Genomic DNA, 19,861 nt, shown 5'->3' with positions numbered 1-19,861 from the left:
CCGTTTTCTTTAGTACTGATTTTGCGGTAAAGGGTTAAAACTGGGATGCAGACTGTGGTGGGTAGGGTGTGTAGTGCTGCAAAGACCACTTCTAAACTCAAGGAATGACAGGCTCCTGCTCCTAGAGCGGTCCGCAGTGGCGGACTGGTTGTTTCAACGGAGCCTGCCACCCCTCCTTCTCGGGACTCTGTGTGTGGGGGCTATGTGACTTTGTGGCGGGGGAGGATGGTTACAGATCAGCTGCTGCGTGGCTCTGTGATCCAGGATAAGGACCGCTGCATAACATCTCTAACCACCCTCCCCCGCCACAAAGTCACATAACACCCCCAAAACAGAACATGAAAACAACCTCCCAGACTGACCAGGGTGCCTAGAGACTGCACTGTGTGTGTGACCTGCTGCTGAACCTGCCCCCGTGTCTGTACCCTGGTAAAGGTGACTGACCTGTCCAATTACCAACCCCCTTCCCCCCTTGAAACACAGCTTCCTCTAAAAGAACATGACAGAAACAGTAATTAACAGAAAAGTCTTTTTTTATTATCACCTAGACAGTTAGGGGATGAAACTGGGATGGGGGCTTGGGTGAGGCAGGAAGGAAAGGACTTCTCAAAATTTAGGGAATGAGAGCTTTTTGTTAATTGAGCACTGTGCAGGGGTGGAGTGACAGTTTTCACGGCCCTGGCGCCCCTCCTTCTTGTTACTTTGGGTGAGGGGGGTATGGGACTTTGTGGCGGGGGAGGGCGGTTACAGATACACTGCAGTGGGGCTCTGTCCTCCTGCATGCGGTCCTGCAGAACATCCACAAGGCGCCGGAGTGTGTCCGTTTGCTCCCTCATTAGTCCAAGCAGCGTTTGAGTCGCCTGATGGTCCTCCTGCCGCCACCTGTCCTCCCGTTCACGGTGTGAGCGCTGGTACTGAGACATGTTCTCCCTCCACTGGGTCTGCTGTGCCGCCTCGGCTCGGGAGCAGCCCATAAGTTCAGAGAACATCTCGTCCCGTGTCCTTTTCTTTCGCCGCCTAATCTGCGCCAGCCTCTGTGAGGGGGATGCCGGGGCAGGTCGGGAAACAGTCGCAGCTGTGTGATGGGAAAAAGGGAGTGAATTCCTTACAAAGATACATTTTTGCGACAAATGAACATAGTCTAGTCTGTCTCTGTGAACAAGACCATGCACAGCACCTATTTCATGCGCACTCAGGACAAGTTCGAATTTTCGGCCTTCGCATTCATTTCCTGGGGTCTTGCACTGGAGATCAGACAAGCGGAGCAGGACAGCAGAATTCGTGGAGCAGGCACACATGGTAAGCCGTAGACTTTTGGCTGCTTAAACCTTAATGTATAGCAGTGCCCTCCTTTCACGCTCAAAGCAATGGTCATAGCGTTTGCAAGTTCCTGCTGCCGGCAATCTGGAAAGCATGAACTCTGCCCCTGTTCCACCCCCTCGCGGCTGTCCCTGGGAAAGATCCCTGTATGCTGCCCCTCTACCGCCTCCACCATGTGGCTGTAAACCGATGCTTATTGTAATGTAAAGGAACAGTCAAGCATTCCCAATACTAACATTCCCCTAATTCAAAGCAGGAAGCCCTGAGCGAGATCACCCTGAGGAGGATCACTGACAGAGATAGAGACCGCATGCTGCCTGAAAGCCAGCACAAACCAGGGGCCTATGCCGCCATGCTCGTCGAGGCAATGCTCCCAGAGTACCTGCTGATAGCCTGGTGCGGAAAAGTGTCCTACCACGGAGGACCCAATAAGGCCGCTCTCCCCAGGAACCTCCTGCGGAGGCTTTTCAATTACCTCCAGGAGAGCTTCGTGGAGATCTCCCAAGAGGATTTCTGTTCTATCCCCATATATATTGACCTTCTTTTCACATAGTTAATATTCCTGCTCTGTTAAAAATAAATGTTTACATGTTTAAAGCATGTACCGACTGATCCTTCCCCTGATTCAGGGTCTGGGTTAACGGCTGGGGAGGGTTGGTAGGGGATCTCAGTGAGGGTAATGAAGAGATCCCGGGGAAATCAGCGTTGTAAGCGCTGTCGACTGCCTCGTCCTCCTCATCTGCTTCCTCATCTTCCCCGTCCGCAAACATCTCAGAGGAACCGGCCGTCGACACTATCTCATCGTCAGAGTCCACGGTCAGTGGTGGGGTAGTGGTGGCAGCCGCACCTAGAATGGAATGCAGTGCCTCGTAGAAGCGGCATGTCTGGGGCTGGGATCCGGAGCGTCTGTTTGCCGCTTTGATCTTTTGGTAGCCTTGTCTCAGGTCCTTGATTTTCACGCGGCACTGCGTTGTATCCCGGCTGTATCCTCTGTCTGTCATGGCTTTGGAGACCTTCTCGTAGGTCTTTGCATTCCGTTTTTTGGAGCGCAGCTTCGAAAGCACAGACTCATCGCCCCACACAGCGATCAGATCCAAGACTTCCCGGTCAGTCCATGCTGGGGCCCTCTTTCTATTCTGAGATTGCATGGACTCCTCTGCTGGAGAGCTCTGCATCGTTGCCAGTGCTGCTGAGCTTGCCACGATGTCCAAACAGGAAATGAGATTCAAACTGGCCAGACAGGAAAAGTAATTCAAATTTCCCCGGGGCTTTTCCTGTGTGGCTGGTCAGAGCATCCGAGCTCGGACTGCTGTCCAGAGCGTCAACAGAGTGGTGCACTGTGGGATAGCTCCCGGAACTATTAACGTCGAATTCCATCCACACCTAGCCTAATTCGACATAGCCATGTCGAATTTAGCGCTACTCCCTTCGTCGGGGAGGAGTACAGAAATCGAACTAAAGAGACCTGTATGTTGAACTAAATAGCTTCGTTGTGTGGACGGGTGCAGGGTTAATTCGATTTAACGCTGCTAAATTCGACATAACCTCCTAGTGTAGACCAGGCCTGAGAGGGGCCCAGATAGCAGTTTTCAGGTATCTAAAAGGGTGTCATAAGGAGGAGGGAGAAAACTTGTTCATCTTAGCCTCTAAGGATAGAACAAGAAGCAATGGGCTTAAACTGCAGCAAGGGAGGTTTAGGTTGGACATTAGGGAAAAGTTCCTAACTGTCAGGGTGCTTAAACACTGGAATAAACTGCCTAGGGAGGTTGTGGAATCTCCATCTCTGGAAATATTTAAGAGTGGGTTAGGTAAATATTTAAGAGTGGGTCTATCAGGGATGGTCTAGACAGTATTTGGTCCTGCCATGAGGGCAGGGGACTGGACTCGATGACCTCTTGAGGTCCCTTCCAGGCCTAGAATCTATGAATTTCACCCTCTGTGTTAAAGCCCGCTCACCTGGAGTCAAAGCAGCTAAATTTGCATGCTTGAGGAATGTTCCAATCTCAGAGATTTGTAGGGGAGCAATGTGGAATTCAGTACGTGTGTTTATCCAACACTGCTCCATGGTTGGGGTTGCTAGATCTGACTTCTAGCTAATTACTAGATGTGTGATCCACATGAACAAGTACTTGAAGACCAGTTCAAGTCTTCACTTTACTCACCGTAAAGTAAAAAGTGGTTGTTTTAGATGTTTTGTCCATGTGGATCCCATGACCCTACCTCCTTCGTCACTACCACAGAGTCCTATATAGCATGGAGAGTCTGTGGTGGTGAAGTAACTAAGTGATGTTTAGGCCCAGTGCCTTTTTCACCCTGGGATGAGGAGGTATGTGGACACTTCTGGCTAAAATCCCATCTCGCATGACTGGGGCACATGCACAACCAGAGCGGGATCCACATGGACAAACATCTTGAAGAACCAGTTGTTATAAGGTAAATAACTATTTTAAATCACATTTTGAACAAGTCAATTCTGTACATTTGATACTATACTTATGAAAGGTACTTTAATTTAAAATGCAAATGTGTTACTTTCAATGAAGAACATTCAAGGGTTTATTCTGATTGTCTTCATGGAGATGCCGGGTATATTACTTTGAGTGAGGATTTCAGGACTAGGGCCTAGTAAAGAAGCTGCTTGAATCTAGGGTGAAAACACAAACCACTGATAAAAGAAAAAAATGCTGATTGTATAGAATTTTTCTTATAAATACACATATAAGTTAACGTACAAGAGTATGGTACATACGTTTATATAGTGTGACAAAGTTCCTCCTCTACCTTGGTGGGTCCTGTGCTTACTGGCAGTTTTGCTCACCTCAGTGATCTTCCCCACAGTCTGGATCAACTCCTCCTGTGTATAATCAGGAGTTGGGAGGTTTTGGGGGAACCCAGGCCCGCCCTCTACTCTGGGTTCCAGCCCAGGGCCCTGTGGATTGCAGCTGTCTATAGTGCCTCTTGTAACAGCTGCATGACAGCTACAACTCCCTGAGCTATTTCCCCATGGCCTCCTCCAAACACCTTCTTTATCCTCACCACAGGACCTTCCTCCTGGTGTCTGATAACGCTTGTACTCCTTAGTCCTCCAGCAGCACACCCTCTCACTCTCAGCTCCTTGTGCCTCTTGCTCCCAGCTCCTCACACACACTTCCTCTTCTCTGGCTCTTCATCCCTGACTGGAGTGAGCACCTTTTTAAACCCAGGTGCCCTGATTAGCCTGCCTTGATTGGCTGCAGGTGATCTAATCAGCCTGTCTGCCTTAATTGGTTCTAGCAGGTTCCTGATTACTCTAGTGCAGCCCCTGCTCTGGTCACTCAGGGAACAGAAAACTACTCATCCAGTGACCAGTATATTTGCCCTCTACCAGACTCCTATACCCCACTGGCCTGGGTCTGTCACAATAGGTTTATAAAGGTACACTTTTGAAGCAGTGAATGGAGATTTAGCCAAATGATTTTTATTCATCTTATATCATTTTAATGTTACATTTTAAAGCCTTAACTCCACTATCCAGATTTAAGTAAATGGGAGAGAGTATCAAAACTGAGATTCAAACATGGGGATATATTTCTTGCTCCATATCCTCATGTTTGCACTATGTATGTTGAACTCAATTCATTTCAGCAAAGTATATTTGTTGGTAAGTTTGTAAGGTTACGGTTAAAGAAATACTGAAAAGAAATACCATTATAGCATGACACAATTGTCACATGTGAAACCAACTGACTTTTCCTATTCTAAGGTGGCTTTCCCATGAAATACTAGTTGAGACAGTTGCTGCTTTTTCCTGACCTTGCCTTCCACCTAGCCACTGTGTAGGAGTTGGGTGTCTAGGTGTATAACAGTTTACTCCTGAGGGTGTTCTGCATCAAAAAAATTAAAATTCTGCGCACAGTATTTTAAAATTCTGCAAATTTTATTTGTCAAAGAAATGTGGAGGCTCCAGCATGGTATTGGGGAGCACAGGCCACTGGCTGCACGGAGGTGGGAGATCACTGTGCAGCTACCTGCCCCCCCGCCCCCAACATGGACTCAGTGGGGAGGCTGCACCCAACCCTGACATAGTGCAAGGATGGGGCCTGCCCCAGAAGCACTCCAGGGCCCTGCCCCTCTGTGCCAGGTGCACCAGGTAGGTTCAGCAAGGCAGGATCCAAATGTGGAGGGGCTTAGTGTGGGGGGATCCAGGTGTGGGTTGCGAGGGTTCTGTGTGGGGCAGTCTGGATGCAGGCACCTCAGTGGGGGATCCAGATGCAGAGGGGATCTGGATGCACAGGGGGTTGGAGGGATCTGGGTGCAATGGTAATGGGACTCCGGGGTGGGGATCCAGGTGCAAATGGTTGGGGCTTGGTAGGGTGGGGATCTGGGTGCAGGTGGCTGGTCCAGGTGCAGAGGGAGTGGGGCTCATCGGGGCGGGGGTTGAGTGTGGGGGATGAGGCTCAGCAGGAGCCTTCACACCTCTCCCCCGTACTCTGACTCCTGCCCCAGCCTTGATCCCCCTCCCGCCCTCTGAACCCCTTGGTCCCAGCCTGGAGCCCCAGCCTGCACCCCAAACCCTTCATCTCCAGCCCCACTCCAGAGCCCGTACCCCAACTTGGAGCCCCCTCCCACAGTGTGAACTCCTCATTTCTAGCCCCATCCCAGAGTCCGCACCACCAGCCGGAGCCCTCACCCCCTCCCACACTCCTACCCTCAATTTCGTGAGCATTCATGGTCCGCCATACAATTTCCATACCCCGATGTGGCCCTCAGACCAAAAAGTTTGCCCACCCCTGCTTTATCGGCTAGAGTTCTAATTCCAAAAGATTGCTTTCACCCAGACTATATGCAAATTTATCAGTTTCAGCATGTAGTATGTAAATCCCACATTTACTCTAAATTGCTTGTTTAATTCCATGAAATTAAGCTGTGCTGTAGTAAATATATTTTAAAATTAAGTAATGAAGTTCTTTCCTAAATATGTACTGTATTATATATTACAGGAAAAGAAGTAAATATGGATGCTTGTAACTTTGTAAGTAATGTTTTCTTTGTGTTTTATGGTACATGGGCCAGAGAAGGGAATGTAGAAAAACATACTGCTTGAAATTATTAAATGTGTTTACCTTTTTAAGTATCAGAGGGGTAGCCGTGTTAGTCTGGTTCTTCTTCGAGTGCTGTCCCTGTGGGTGCTCCACTCTAGGTGACGGTGCGTCCCGGCGCCGTTGATCGGAGATTTTTGGTAGCAGTGCCTGGTTGGGGCGCACGCACCCAGATGGTATCTCCCGTCTAGTTGGAATCTTCCTGAGTGCGTGCGCCCCACACCCTCCTCAGTTCCTTCTCTACCGTCCTCGGCCGAAGACGGATCTCGGGGCAGTGCTGCCTTCTCTTCCCTGGTATCTATAGGAAATAGTAACAAAGAACATAGAAATAATTATTATTTACAACCCAGTTGTTTCCCTTCCTTTACTGTAGTTACATAGTTAGTTACTTAGTTTAAAAAAAAATCCTTCAGGCTTGTCTCCCGTTGAGACACTTTCCTCGCCCATCTCAAATTCATAATGCCAGGAGCTTCAGGATTCAAAAGATGCATCTCCTGCCAGGACTCCATGCCATGGACAGACGGGCACTCATACTGTGTGAGGTGCCTCGGGAACACCCACGTCCATGTGAAGTGCCTCCATTGCGCGAGCCTCGTTAAGAGCTCGTCGCGACAGGGACCTGCGGCTCAAAATGCTGATGAGGGAAAAATCCTTACAGCCGCTTTTGGAGACGGGAAAGGTTAAACCCGCTCCGACATGCTCCCCAGCCAGATCGGAACCGGCGGGGAGCGTTGCTTCACCCTCCCTGGAGCAGAGGCAAGAAGCAGAACAGTCTCACAGGAGAGACTTTAACAAGGGTAGGGGGTCTCCCACGAGATCCCTACCCTCTGTGCTGACAGCACCAAAGGCAGGTGCTTCAGCTTTTCCAATGCCTCAGCCGTGGCTTGGACAGGGACCCGACCTCCTGTGTCAGGAAGGTCCTTGTGGCTCCGGTCCCCTCGGCACCGCAAATGGGCGCGGCGCCAGTGGCGCGCTGCTCCCAGGCACCGCAAACGGCCACGGCACCGGCGGCGCGCCGCTCCTCAGCAACGCAAATGGCCACGGCGCCGGCTGCGCGCCTCTCCCGTGCACCGCGAGCGCGCGGCGCCGCGCTGCGCGCTCCCGTGTGCCGCGAGCGCCGCGCGCCGCTGCGTCGCCTCCGGTACCGCGAGCGGCCCCGGCGCTGGCTGCGCGCGCCTCCCGTGCGCCGCAAGCGCCGCGCGCCGTTGCGCACGCCTCCGGTACCGCGAGCGGCCGCGGCGCCGGCTGCGCGCGCCTCCCGTGCACCGCGAGCGGCCGCGGTGCCGGCTGCGCGCGCCTTCTGGGCACTACAAACGGCCACGGTGCCGGCGGCGCAATCCTCCCCTGCAGGGAGAAGAATGTTGGCACGGAGCCTATCTCCCACCCGGACACCAGTAGCAGACCCCCTGCAGGACACCTCCAAGCAGTCTGCAGCACTATTGTCACTTTCACTCTCCTGCTAAGGAGCTAGAGCAGAGAGCAGGCTCAACTCAGCCCAGGGAGCAGGAGCAACAATTTCTCACTTAATGTGAGCTTTCAGTGCCACCTGAGCCTCACTCTCCGCTCCTAGATACATAGGGCTAATATATATATATATTTGAACTGCCGTTCTCTCCAAGTGAACTGGTTTTCACTGACCATGAACTTGATTTACAGCAGCAAGTGGAGTTCTCCACTCCTGCTTCTCCTCCACAGGCACCTCTGCCACCTCAGGTCACAGTTCAAGAACACCAGCCTCAGTTTTCCCCATTTCGCCCCCCCAGGGGCGACACTTGGGTTCTCCTACGTTATGCCTTGGCCTCAGTGGTACCCTTGGCAACATCCTCCTACCAATTATCCTCCTTCTGTGCCTCAGTCTCCTGCTCTGTCCACTTCTAAGTTGCCTGAGCCGCCTCCTGAGTATGCAAGTTACGCGACTCCTAACTCTCCATTAGCCCTGGACAGAGCCCTCCTCCCTCCGTCTCCACGGGCCATGGACAACTGTAAACAATTTCAAGAACTTTTCAGGAGGGTGGCACTCAATCAAGATATTCCCTTTCAAGAGGTTCAGGAGACGCAACACAGACTCCTCAGAATCCTTCAACAGTCTGCACCCTCAGAAATCGCGCTCCCTATAAACGAAGCACTCCTGGAGCCGTCTGACACTTTCTGGCAAACCCCACCGTCTTTAGTACCAACTTGCAAAAAGGCCGAATGTAAATACTAGGTCTCTGCTAAAGACGCTGACTTCCTATTTCTCATCCACCACCCAACTCCTGGGTCATGGATGCAATTGCACAGAGGACGAAACAGTCGTAATATCAACCCACCCCGCAAGACAAGGACCTTAGATGCCTTGATGTCTTGGGCTGCAAGTTTTATACGTCCTCCACACTACAATTCAGAATTGCAAACTTCTGCACGCCTCTTCAGTTACGACTTTGGTATTTACAATAAACTTTTGAACTTGCCTCCTACATTCCAGAGGATAGGAGAGCAGACTTCAAATCAATCCTGACTGAGAACCAACTGATTTCTAGAATGGCACTACAGACATTTCTAGACATGGCAGACACAGCAGCCTGTGGAACTGCTGTGGTTATGCGCAAATCCTCATGCCTCTCTGCATCTGGCATCCCCAAAGAACTGCAGACCAAAGTGGAGGATCTCCCTTTTGATAAGGACAAACTTTCTCCTACCCTCCCCCGTCCCTCCTCACGGACCCTTCTCACGACCACTTACTTCACACAGAAGTGGCGCTTCTTCTACAACTAGGTGCAGAGGACCTTTGCCACCGCAAAATCAAGGGACAGGTTTCTACTACTGTTACTTTCTAACTCAGAAAAAGACTGGAGGATGGAGGCCTATACTAGATCTACACCGACTGAACAAATTCATGAGGATACAAAGATTCAAAATGGTCACACTGGGCACAAGAATACCTACACTGGATCAAGGGGACTGGTTCACAGCTCTCGACCTACAGGATGTTTAATTTCATATATCAATCCATTCAGTTCACAGACGCTTTCTATGATTCACAATCGGTCACGACCATTTTCAATACAGAGTTCTTCCTTTCGGACCCGCCACAGCACCGAGAGTTTTTTCCAAAACTCTAGCCGTGGACGGGGCTCATCTCCGCAAACACGGGGTCACGCTTTTCCCCTATCTGGACCATTGCCTCATCAAGGGCAACTCCTATGGCGAGACACTTCAAGCTACCTGTTTCGCCATCTCCCTCTTTCACAGCCTAGGCCTCCAAATAAACATCCAAAAATCCACCCTGACACCTAAACAATAGATCGAGTTCATCGGAGCTCATCTCGACTCAATCCAGAGCAGGGCCTCTCTCCCATATCACAGATTTCTCGCTATCACGCAGCTCAAACGCACGCTCTTTATTCGTCCCAGGACACAGGCAAAACTCTGCGTACAGCTTCTTGGTCACATGACAGCCACCACCTTCGTGGTTCACCACGCCAGGCTACACATGAGATGTCTCCAGGCCTGGCTCAATTCCAATTCCAAACCCAACAGACACACCTGACGGATGCTGCTAACTCCTCCTCCCAATGTTATAGCTTCCCAACATTGATAAACAAGTCCAGAAAACCTCTGCACAGGGGTTTCCTTCCAGCAATGTTCCCCAACGCTCATGCTTACCCACCCCGGATGCTTCCCTGATTGATTGGGGAGCGCATCTAGGGGAACACAGGGCACAAGCCCGATAGTCCGCATCAGAGATGCACCTACACATAAAGCTCTTAGAACTCAGAGCAGTGAGGCGAGCATACCTTCACTTTCTTCCTCTCATAAAGAACAAATCTCTTCGGGCATTAAGAGACAACATAGCATGCATGTACTACATATACAGACAAGGGGGAGCCTGATCACATTCCCTTTGCAGGGAAGCCATTAAACTATGGATCTGGTGCATACGACATCGAATACAGATCATCGCTTCCTACCTACCAGACTGCCACAACACTACTGCGGACGCACTCAGCAGGCACTTCTTGACACAACGTGAATGGGAACTGTCCCTCGCAGTACTCCAACAGCTCTTCTCCCTCTGAGGCACCCTGTCAATAGATCTCTTTGCCACAACCCAGAATCGAAAATGTTCCGTTTTGCTCCAGAGTGAGACTCGAGGCTGCATCCCTAGGAGATGCATTCCTCATACCATGGAACAACTCCCTCCTGTATGCCTTCCACCAATCCCTCTGTTACACAGGGTTCTTCGGAATATTGCGGACGACAAGACCCAGGTCATCCTTATTGCCCCAGCTTGACCAAGACAGATGTGGTATCCCTACCTACTCCGCATGTCCTCCCGTCTTCCACGGGCTCTCCCCAACAGGCCAGAACACATTTCCCAGGACAACGGACGGGTCCTTCACCCCCAGCTCCAAAAGCTCCACCTCACAGCCTGGTTCCTTCATGGTTCCAAACCCATGAACTAGCCTGTTCCGAGCAAGTCCAATATGTCCTCCTACACAGCAGGAGAGACTCCAGTCGTAAACCTACCTGCAGAAGGGGAAGCATTTCGCCCTCTGGTGCTCACGTAATCACTTAGCACCCAATAACGTGACCCTCCCTAACATTCTAGACTACCTCCTGAATCTAAAACAGGACAGACTTTCGCTCAGCTCCATCAAAGTGCACCTGGCGGCGCTTACCACCTTCCATGACCTATTAGACAGTTATTCATTCTTTACCCACACCACCATAAAACGCTTTCTAACGGGTCTGAAAAATCTCTACCCTGAAATTTACCCAACAGCGGCTGCATGGAATCTTAACCTCGTTCTTCATGCTCTCATGAAACCTTCATTTGAGGCCTTGGCTACCTCTCATTTCCATACGTCCATGAAGGTACATTTCTTAGTTGCCATAACATCAGCAGGGAGAGTTGGTTAAATGAGCGCCCTGATGGCCCACCCTCCCTACACAATCTTCTCCACAGACAAAGTCACTTTGAGACCACATCCTAAATTTCTTCCTAACATGGTATTGACCTTCTACCTCAACCTACCTATATACTTACCTACTTTCTATCCCAAACCTCACAAGAGTCCACAAGAGGCAACCCTGCATACTCTCAACCTCAGGCAAGCAATCGCCTTTTATTTAGACAGGACTAAACCATTTCATAAGTCGCCATGACTCTTTGTTTCCATTACCGAAAGATTGAAAGGTACCGCTATCTCTAAACAACGTCTATCCAAGTGGATCTCTGACTGCATCAGATCCTGTTACCGTGCAAAGAATCTTCAACCGCCCGACAACATTAGCACTCATTCCACTAGAGCCATGTCGGCATCCATTGTCGTTTTACACAATATTCCCATTCCTGATACCTACATGGTCATCTGAACACATGTTTGCAAAACACTATGCTCTAATGCAAGACACCACGGCAGACACAATAGTAGGTCATACAGAACTATCTTCAGTACTCCCTGCCTTATCTCCAAAGTCCCACCGACCATAGTGGGTACTGCTACACATTCACCTAGAGTGGAGCACCCACAGGGACAGCACTCGAAGAAGAAGAGAAAGTTACTCACCTTGCAGTAACTGAGGTTCTTCGAGATGTGTGTCCCTGTGGGTGCTCCACTCCCCACCCTCCTCCCCTCTACTTTGGAGCACTGTGATGACTCTCCACGGTAGAGAAGGAACTGAGGAGGGTGTGGGGCGCACACACTCAGGAAGATTCCAACTAGACGGGAGATACCATCTGGGTGCGTGCGCCCCAACCAGGCACTGCTACCGAAAATCTCCGATCAACGGCGCCGGGACGCACCGTCACCTAGAGTGGAGCACCCACAGGGACACACATCTCAAAGAACCTCAGTTACTGCAAGGTGAGTAACTTTCTCTTCTGTAGAAGCAGCAAAGAATCCTGTGGCACCTTATAGACTAACAGACGTTTTGCAGCATGAGCTTTCGTGGGTGAATACCCACTTCTTTGGATGCAAGCCAATCAGCAAATTTTTAAGCAAATCAGGCCTGATCCTAAATCCATTGTCTTCAATGGTGTGATATTCTGGGTTGTAATCCAGACCATTGAAGACTGGGTTGCCCCTGCTCTGCAACCTCGGGTGCCTCACAATGCTTTGCTCTTGTAAGTTCCAGCTTGGGTTGCTCACAGTCAGCCTGCCAGCAAGTCACACCCTGAGTGTTTGTGTATAGCCACAGCCCTGGTCCAGCAACTCTTGACTCCAGCAGCTTGTCAGCAGCACACCATCCACACTCTGGCTTCCAGCAGCTTTGGTTACTACTTGCAGGTTGACTGCAACATACTCCTAGAAACAAATTTTCCCTCCCCCCAAAAATGTATGTTCTGCACTGTCCAGCCCTATCTTGGACAGTTCAGGTATTGGAGGTCTGTTACCCCTCAGTATCTAACAGTTTGCTACTTTAAATGTAGTTACCCGTGCAATTCAGTGTAGACACACCATGGGATTATTTTTGATTAAAGAATAAAACAAGTTTGTTTAATTACAAAGATATGGGTTTTTAATGAGTACAAGTATAAGGCACTAAAACCAGAAGTATTTGCGAGAGAAAAAAAGATAAAATGTTTTTTAGTACTAAAATTTAAACTAGATTTGATTCAAGGTGCAGTCCCTTACCATATGCTCCCAGTAACTTTGCTGACTAAATTCTCAGGCCAGGATCTGTTCCCATAGTCCAACAGCTGTTTCTTTTGTTGTTTTAGGTGATAAGGAGAGTTACAAGGGGTGTTTTTGCTCTTCCTTTTATAGTCCAGTCCCCTTTTGACATGCATTTTACTGAGGGTTACCCCTAACACTTCATTCCTGCTGTGAGGACAGAGACAAGGAGTCTAGTGGTGAAAGAGGTTCCATGCTGTTGTTTGCTAAAATGCAGATCTGTTTGTTCCTGCCCCCCATTTCTTGCCAAAGAATAGCCTCTTGACAGGTGATTGCTTATCAACTTTGACATCTGGTTAGAGGTATAAGCTTGTCCTTTGTCTTTGAAAAGCTGGTTTATTCAGACTTGTCTGGTAAACACGTCAGACCTAATTTCAGTTTATGTTTATAACTTTACATATAATGTTGCCACATACATTTCACTATGACATTATTGACCAGTGAGTTATTAATTTTAAATGATATCTCACAAGGCATATTTTGTACAAAGATTACTACACAAGTCCAACATTGACTCTAAATTGATCTGTTTAATGGTTTTCTGTGAGTTGAATCTGCCTTTCATTAATATTTTTAAAATAAAGTAATGAAGTTCTTTCCTAAATACTAAATATGTTGTACATTAGAGGAAAAAATTAAGCTAATTCTGAAGTGCTTTGTAGGAGTGGGGCCTTAGGGACAGATTTTTAAAGGTAATTAGGTGCCTAAAGATGCAGAAACACGCCTAGTGGGATTTTCAGAAGTATTTAGGCACCTAACTCATGTTGAAATCAATGCACATGTGCTTTTGAAAATCCCACTAGGTGCTTGTCTGCATCTTTAGGCACCTGAAAGACTTTAAAAGTCAGGCCCTTACTCTCTGTCCCCACCATCTCTAAAATCCCATATTGTAGCAACTCTCTGTGTTAAGCAGATTTGAGCATGGTTGTCTAGAGTGTCTTGTCTTTTGTTTGGCTAGAGAGTTTAGTGTTTTGTACATTAATGGTTTCTGGGTTTTCATCATGTATTATATTTTGAAAGTTCTGTGAAATAATATAAGTATATAATCACTCTGTTGACATTTAAATTTAAATTAATATTTCTATTTAAAGATAAAGAGCCAGACATTTATAAAAAATACAAAGCTGAATCAGTAAAAGTAAAATTATAAGCTTATATTTATATTTTTCTTGAAAAATGAGTTTTTATATTAAAAATAAAAGGAACAGAAACATTTAAAGTTATATATATTTTAAAGGTCAAGGATAGAATTGAAATGATAGAAAATATTGAAACGGAAGCAACAGTGAAGTGGAGAAGAGTGGAAGATCCAGCAAAAATTTCACATGCAAAGCCATGTATGGATAGGTTAGTTGACTAAAAAAGCTTGTTAGTATTCCTCAAGTGTTAACATTTACAGTTTTAATATATCATTAGACTTCCCATGATTCCATTGTTGTGCAAGCTGTTGTTCCAGTTGATCTTTAACCTTCCACCCACATTTAATTGAATTTGTCAGTATTTAGGGCAAGATTGTTACTTCTTTATGTTTCTCTGCAGGAGAGTAATGTCCCATAAGGCTCCTCTTTTATTCCTCTGCACTAGCAACCCATGTTATAAGTAGCACTTCAGAGGGGAGAAGGAGCCACTACTGCCCCTTCTATGCAGATGGTGCGTAGAGCTAACCAGCCAGCACAGCTGGGTCAATGCAGAAGGAGAAGCATTCTTCACAGTGTAAAGGACTGGTAAAGATTACTTCTCTGCCAGAGCAAAGGAGAAATTAGGGACATGTTGTGGCTCTGAGTTCCAGTCTGCTTCATGGTCTGCTTCTGGGGCAGCACAACTAAACGCTGCCACTTACTGAAGGATTATGGCATATCTCCAATTTGAATGTATAGTTTTCAAAGTAATTTGGGGTCTTTTAAGGTGTGTGTGTGTGTGTGTGTGTGTCTGTCTGTCTGTCTGTCTATTACCACAGCTCCATATTTCTAAGTCAGGAAGATTCACACTCTGTTCGGGATGAAAAAAAATAACCTGTAACCTTTGTTCTTCATCAAGTGATTACACACGTCAGTTCCACTTCAAGGATGTGTACTCCCAGTGCACTGAAGCTGGAGAGATTTTTTCCTATAATAGTACCTATAGGGTGGCATACGTACCCACCGCATTCTCATGCTGCCAGCTCATGGTATAAAGGGACAGAGCTGCCAGACCCTCTGTCAGTTCTTCAAGTGATTGCGCATGTCCATTCCACCTCAGGCATGTGCATGTCCTGTGCTCCAGAGTCAGAATTTTTTCACTTAGCAGTACCTGTCAGGATGGAACATTCACTCTCCACTGCCTTATGCTGCTGCATGATGGTAAAAAGGGCGGAGTTACCCAGATCCTCCTCAGTTCCTTTTTACCAACTGTGATTGGTGCTTGGAGCATGGTAGCTTGCTTCTGCAAATGTTCTCCCTTTCTCTCTTGTATATTGTTAGAGGTACTCATTTTCATATTTAGTACTTTGGTGTAAGTGTAAGGGGACTGTTCAGTGGGGGTGTTTTGATTGCTAGCTCCCAGCACTAAAAGGGGAGGGATTGATGGCAAATCAGGACCCTGAGACTGACAGTCCCCAGGAACAATGGCAAGAGGCCAATGCTCCAGGTCAGCCTGATTGACAGGGCGGGGCCGGCTAATCAAGGAGACAGAAGGCCAGGGTGGGTCCCGTCCTCCGTGTGAACAGGAATTTGCCTGAGTCAGACAGAGTGGGGCCGAGCTAAGGAGAAAGCAGGGGCCCAAGCTGAGCTGGAGAGCAGAGCTGTGCCAGATCCAGAGGGGCCAGAGCTGCAGCCAGAGAGCCAGAGGCATAGCCCAGAGAGAGCAGATTCTGTGCTGGGAGCAGAGCTGCAGCCAGAGAGCCAGAGGCACATCCCAGAGAGAGCAGCCCTGCCCTGGGAGGAGAGCTGCAGCAACCAGAGCCAGAGGGGCCAGACAAGCAGCCCAGGAAGCAGGTGAGAGCTCAGAGCAGAGTCACAGAAGCAGCCTGCAGAGCAGCCCTGCCCTGGGAGCAGAGCTGTAGCAACTGGAGCCAGAGAGGCCAGAGAAGCAGCCCAGGGAGCTGAAGTCAGAGCAGCAGCAGCAGCCGTGCTGAGGCAGAGTGGAGCTGGAGCTGGGGCAGTCCGGAGCTGGGTGCGGTGAGCAGCTGGGGAGAGCGAGGGGGACCCCGGGCAGTGGGCCCAGCGCAGGGAGATACCTCAGCCAAGAGGCCCTGCAGGCCAGACTGGGAGGGGGATCGTAACCCTGACAGGGCGGGGGTGACGCTGGGGAGAAAGGTCCTGCCACCCAGAGCCTGAGAGTGTGTGGCCACCGCCAGAGCAAGTGTCCAACCCGCAGCGTCCCTGCAGCACAGCCAGGGCCTGAGAAGGAGGCCTGGGACCTACAAGGAACAGACTGTGAACTGCCCTGACATTCCAGAGACACTGTTTGTGATGTTTCCTGCCACAGAGCAGTGTGATGTGTTTTCCTTTAACCTTTCCCATTTTTCCTTACTCTTTTTTTAAAATTAAGTGTTAATTAAATAACTTGTATTTGCTTTAAATTGTATAATGTGATCAGTGGTCAGGGAGGTGCGCAGTGCAAAGAGAGTACCCCGGAGTGGGGACACCCTAGCCCCTGTCCTAGGTGACCACAGCAGGGTTGGGGGTCGAGCCCCCCAGGAATCCTGGGCCCAGCCTTGTTGGGGTTACGAGGACTCTGCCAGACAGAAGAGTGGAAGGGGAGTCCTCAAGGGCAGGGAGGCCTCTGGGTAAAGGAAGTGGGAGCGAGGACTCAGATCCTTTCGCTAGCCCACTTCACCGGGGTAGTGCAGAAGCCAGGAAAGTTCCCCACAATAGCGGGACCATTCCCCCGCTTACATAAGTTTCATTTGTTATGTTTTCTTAGAGTGTCGGTTCCTGCTTGTTCTGGTACCTGGCATATGATGTGTAACGGTTGCAAGAAGTCTGTGCCAGTAAGCGACCCTCATTCCATGTGCCTAAAGTATCTTAATGAGGGTCTTGTCAGATCTGCAGAGACTACAAGCCCCAGAAGAAAAATGATATGGAGGTGAGACTGCAACAACTTCTTATGAAGGCTGCCCTGCATCCATGTTCTGAATCGTCCTGCTCAGGCATCAAGTACTTTTGTCTTGTTAGAAGTGCATTGGAAAACTTGGCAATAATCCCCTTCTTCAGTATCAAGGCAGAAACAGAGACAATATTCCTCAAAGGAGCCTTCAAAAGATTGAGATCCCAATACCATGCATGAGCAAACAAGATGGAGGACAAGCAGAGTGTCCTGGGAAGACACCAGGAGTACCGACTTCATCTCATCCAGGGATGCTGACTCTGGCAGTGGTGCCTGCGTTATTGAGGCTGGCCCACTGTGATCCTGGACCCTTTGATGCAACAACAATAGCAGCATCAGGGAAAATTTTCAGTACCAATGATACCAGAAGCATATGCTGCAGCACAGGGTCTGCTCTCTGTCTGTCTGTTCCAGATTCTCCAGCAGTGCAGGAGACAAACTATCTAATACTGCTTGATCCTCAGGCTTCATCTTTGGACTTACCTGCAAGATGGGTCCAACCCTCAGTACTGTGGCTGACTTCTTCAGACAATCCAGAACTTCTTCACAGCCTAGTGTCCCTGGAGACACAGTACCAGATTTTGGCAGTGTACCTCAGTGGTCTGGCAACTCAGAGTCCTCCCTGGAGTTGGAGGTCGGCATCAGAGCCTCTCACTCTTGGGATAGAAGACTACCTTTACCTTCATCACAAAGATTTCACTCCTAGTATCCAGCAGATGTCCCACGGTGGTCCAGGATCCCAGATCCGTGGACTGGTAGAGGGTGGGGTCCAGTGGCCATCTGGAACCCATGGGGTTTCATCACCACCACCAGATCTTCCTGGTTCCTTCTCTGACTAGATCCTCAAGCAGACACCAGGCTAGTTCTTATGAAGAGGTTCAGGTGGCTCTGGGGACTGCTGGAGCAGTCCTGCAGCCAGCCACAGGGATAGCTGCACGAGCTGCTGCTCAGCGGCCTCCAGCTGCTGACTCCAGGGACTGCCTGAGTAGTGACTGGTGCTGCTGGCCCCATGAACAGCCTGAGCAGTGACTGGTGGGGCTGGCCTTGGGAGCCTCCCCAGAGTAGCCACAGCCCTCGGCCCCCCAGCTAAGATTTAGTCAGGAGTATTTATAGAAAAAGTCATGGACAGGTCATGGGTTGTGAAATTTTTGTTTATTGCCTGTGACCTGTCCATGACTTTTACTAAAAATGACTAAACCGTAGCCTTAACAATGAGCAGGAGTTGATGACTTCAGTTGTTGGGTCTCCTACATGAAGTCCAGCAGACTATCTTCCTTTTGAGAATCCTACCCTCTTCTCACATCAGGCTGACAAGAAGCTTCACAGTCTCAAAGACTCAAGGGCCATGCTGAAATCACTGGGAATTTACACTCCTTTCCCTAAGAAGAAAGGAAATAATTCTGCCTTCAGTTTTACCAACGTTACCTGCTTTTCCAGCTTAGAAAGCCTGATCATTCCACACAAAAAGGGGAAAAATAACAGGAGACCTCTACTTCTTCAGTTTTCTTCTGCAACAGGTTCTTCCAGACACCTGGGAAATTCCAAGCAGTCTGTTTTGATTGTGTTGTCGAGGACAGAGTACCAGTTTGTTTTGTGCCAGTTTATCCTAACTGTTTTTTCCAACAGTTTATCCCAATTCCTATGAGTTCAGGCCCATATTACCATGGATTGATGTGTTCTAAGTATTGTGGAACAGGAAACACCTTACAGTTAATTTCTATCACTCCATCCCACTCCCCATTGTCAGGGACCACTCTTGCAAGGCTGGTCTCTTCCAGGAGGCCAATCTCTCTTCCATTTGAGAGCTATAGAGGAGGTTTCCCCTCTCCAGTGAGGGAAGAGGTTTTATTCACTTACAGATTCCTGAGGCAAAAGAAGGTCTCAGTCCCATTTTAGATCTGAGATATCTGAAGAAATATATAAAGACAATAAGATTTCACAGGGTCACCCTGGCCTCGGTTATCCTCATCCTGGAGATTAGTATGCTGCCCTTGACTTGAAGATGCATATTTCCATGTGCCTATGCTTCAAAATCATAGGAGATTCCTAAAATTTCTGGGTAACAATAGCCATTATCAGTTTACAGTCCTGCCCTTTGGCTTCTCTGCAGCCTCAAGAGTATTTACAACATGCATGGCAATGGTATCTGCTTTCCTAAGAAAAGCAGTTGTGCAAATATTTCCATACCTGGACAATCAATCTTCTCTCTAGTTCAGAGGATAAAGTTTATAGGGGCAGTCTTGGATTCTACAGTAGCCAGCACATTCCTACCTTAAGACAAATTTCAATGTTAACCATTTCCACAGACCTAAAAACCCATCTAACCACAACAATAAGAAACTGCCTCAGACTTCTGGGACACATGGCCTACTGCATGTATGTGGTTCAGAATGCCAGACTTCATCTTAGAAAGTTATAGAGCTGGTTAAAGTCAGTATACTCCCTAGCTCGTCACCCATTGGATATGCTGATTCGAGTACCTGCAGGAGTATTAGCCTCCTTCGACTGGTGGGTGGATACAACTAATGTATGTAAGGAAATTTTCTTTGCCCCTTTTTTACCCATATTGACTCTGATTATGGACACTTCTTTTGTAGTTTGAGAAGCTCGCTTAGGGAACTTATGTACTCAAGTTCTGTAGTCGTCAAAATTTAGTACTCTGCATAAATGTGTGGTAGTTGTGAGTCATTCGTCTGGCCTATTGGGCTTTTTTCCCTC

At 48.6% G+C, this 19,861-nt stretch overlaps 1 protein-coding gene across 8 annotated transcripts in view; it reads left to right on the top strand.

The window, feature by feature from the left end:
* MAJIN (membrane anchored junction protein) overlaps positions 1 to 19,861 on the top strand; it is a 193,651-nt gene that overhangs the window by 52,440 nt on the left and 121,350 nt on the right. For all 8 annotated transcript variants that reach the window (XR_005595011.1, XM_039527189.1, XM_039527192.1 and 5 more), the window contains 3 exons: positions 4,835 to 4,960; positions 6,300 to 6,331; positions 14,295 to 14,404. Coding sequence is in view for 7 of the 8 variants with exons in the window: in XM_039527189.1 (XP_039383123.1) it covers positions 4,835 to 4,960; positions 6,300 to 6,331; positions 14,295 to 14,404 (268 nt within the window). In the remaining variant the exon portion in view is untranslated. The remainder of the gene's footprint in view (positions 1 to 4,834; positions 4,961 to 6,299; positions 6,332 to 14,294; positions 14,405 to 19,861) is intronic.

Source organism: Mauremys reevesii, linkage group 2 (genome assembly GCF_016161935.1).
Source record: "Mauremys reevesii isolate NIE-2019 linkage group 2, ASM1616193v1, whole genome shotgun sequence".
NCBI lineage: Eukaryota > Metazoa > Chordata > Testudines > Geoemydidae > Mauremys > Mauremys reevesii.
Note: the sequence above shows the minus strand (reverse complement) of the source record. Positions and strands in the feature narration are given on the sequence as shown.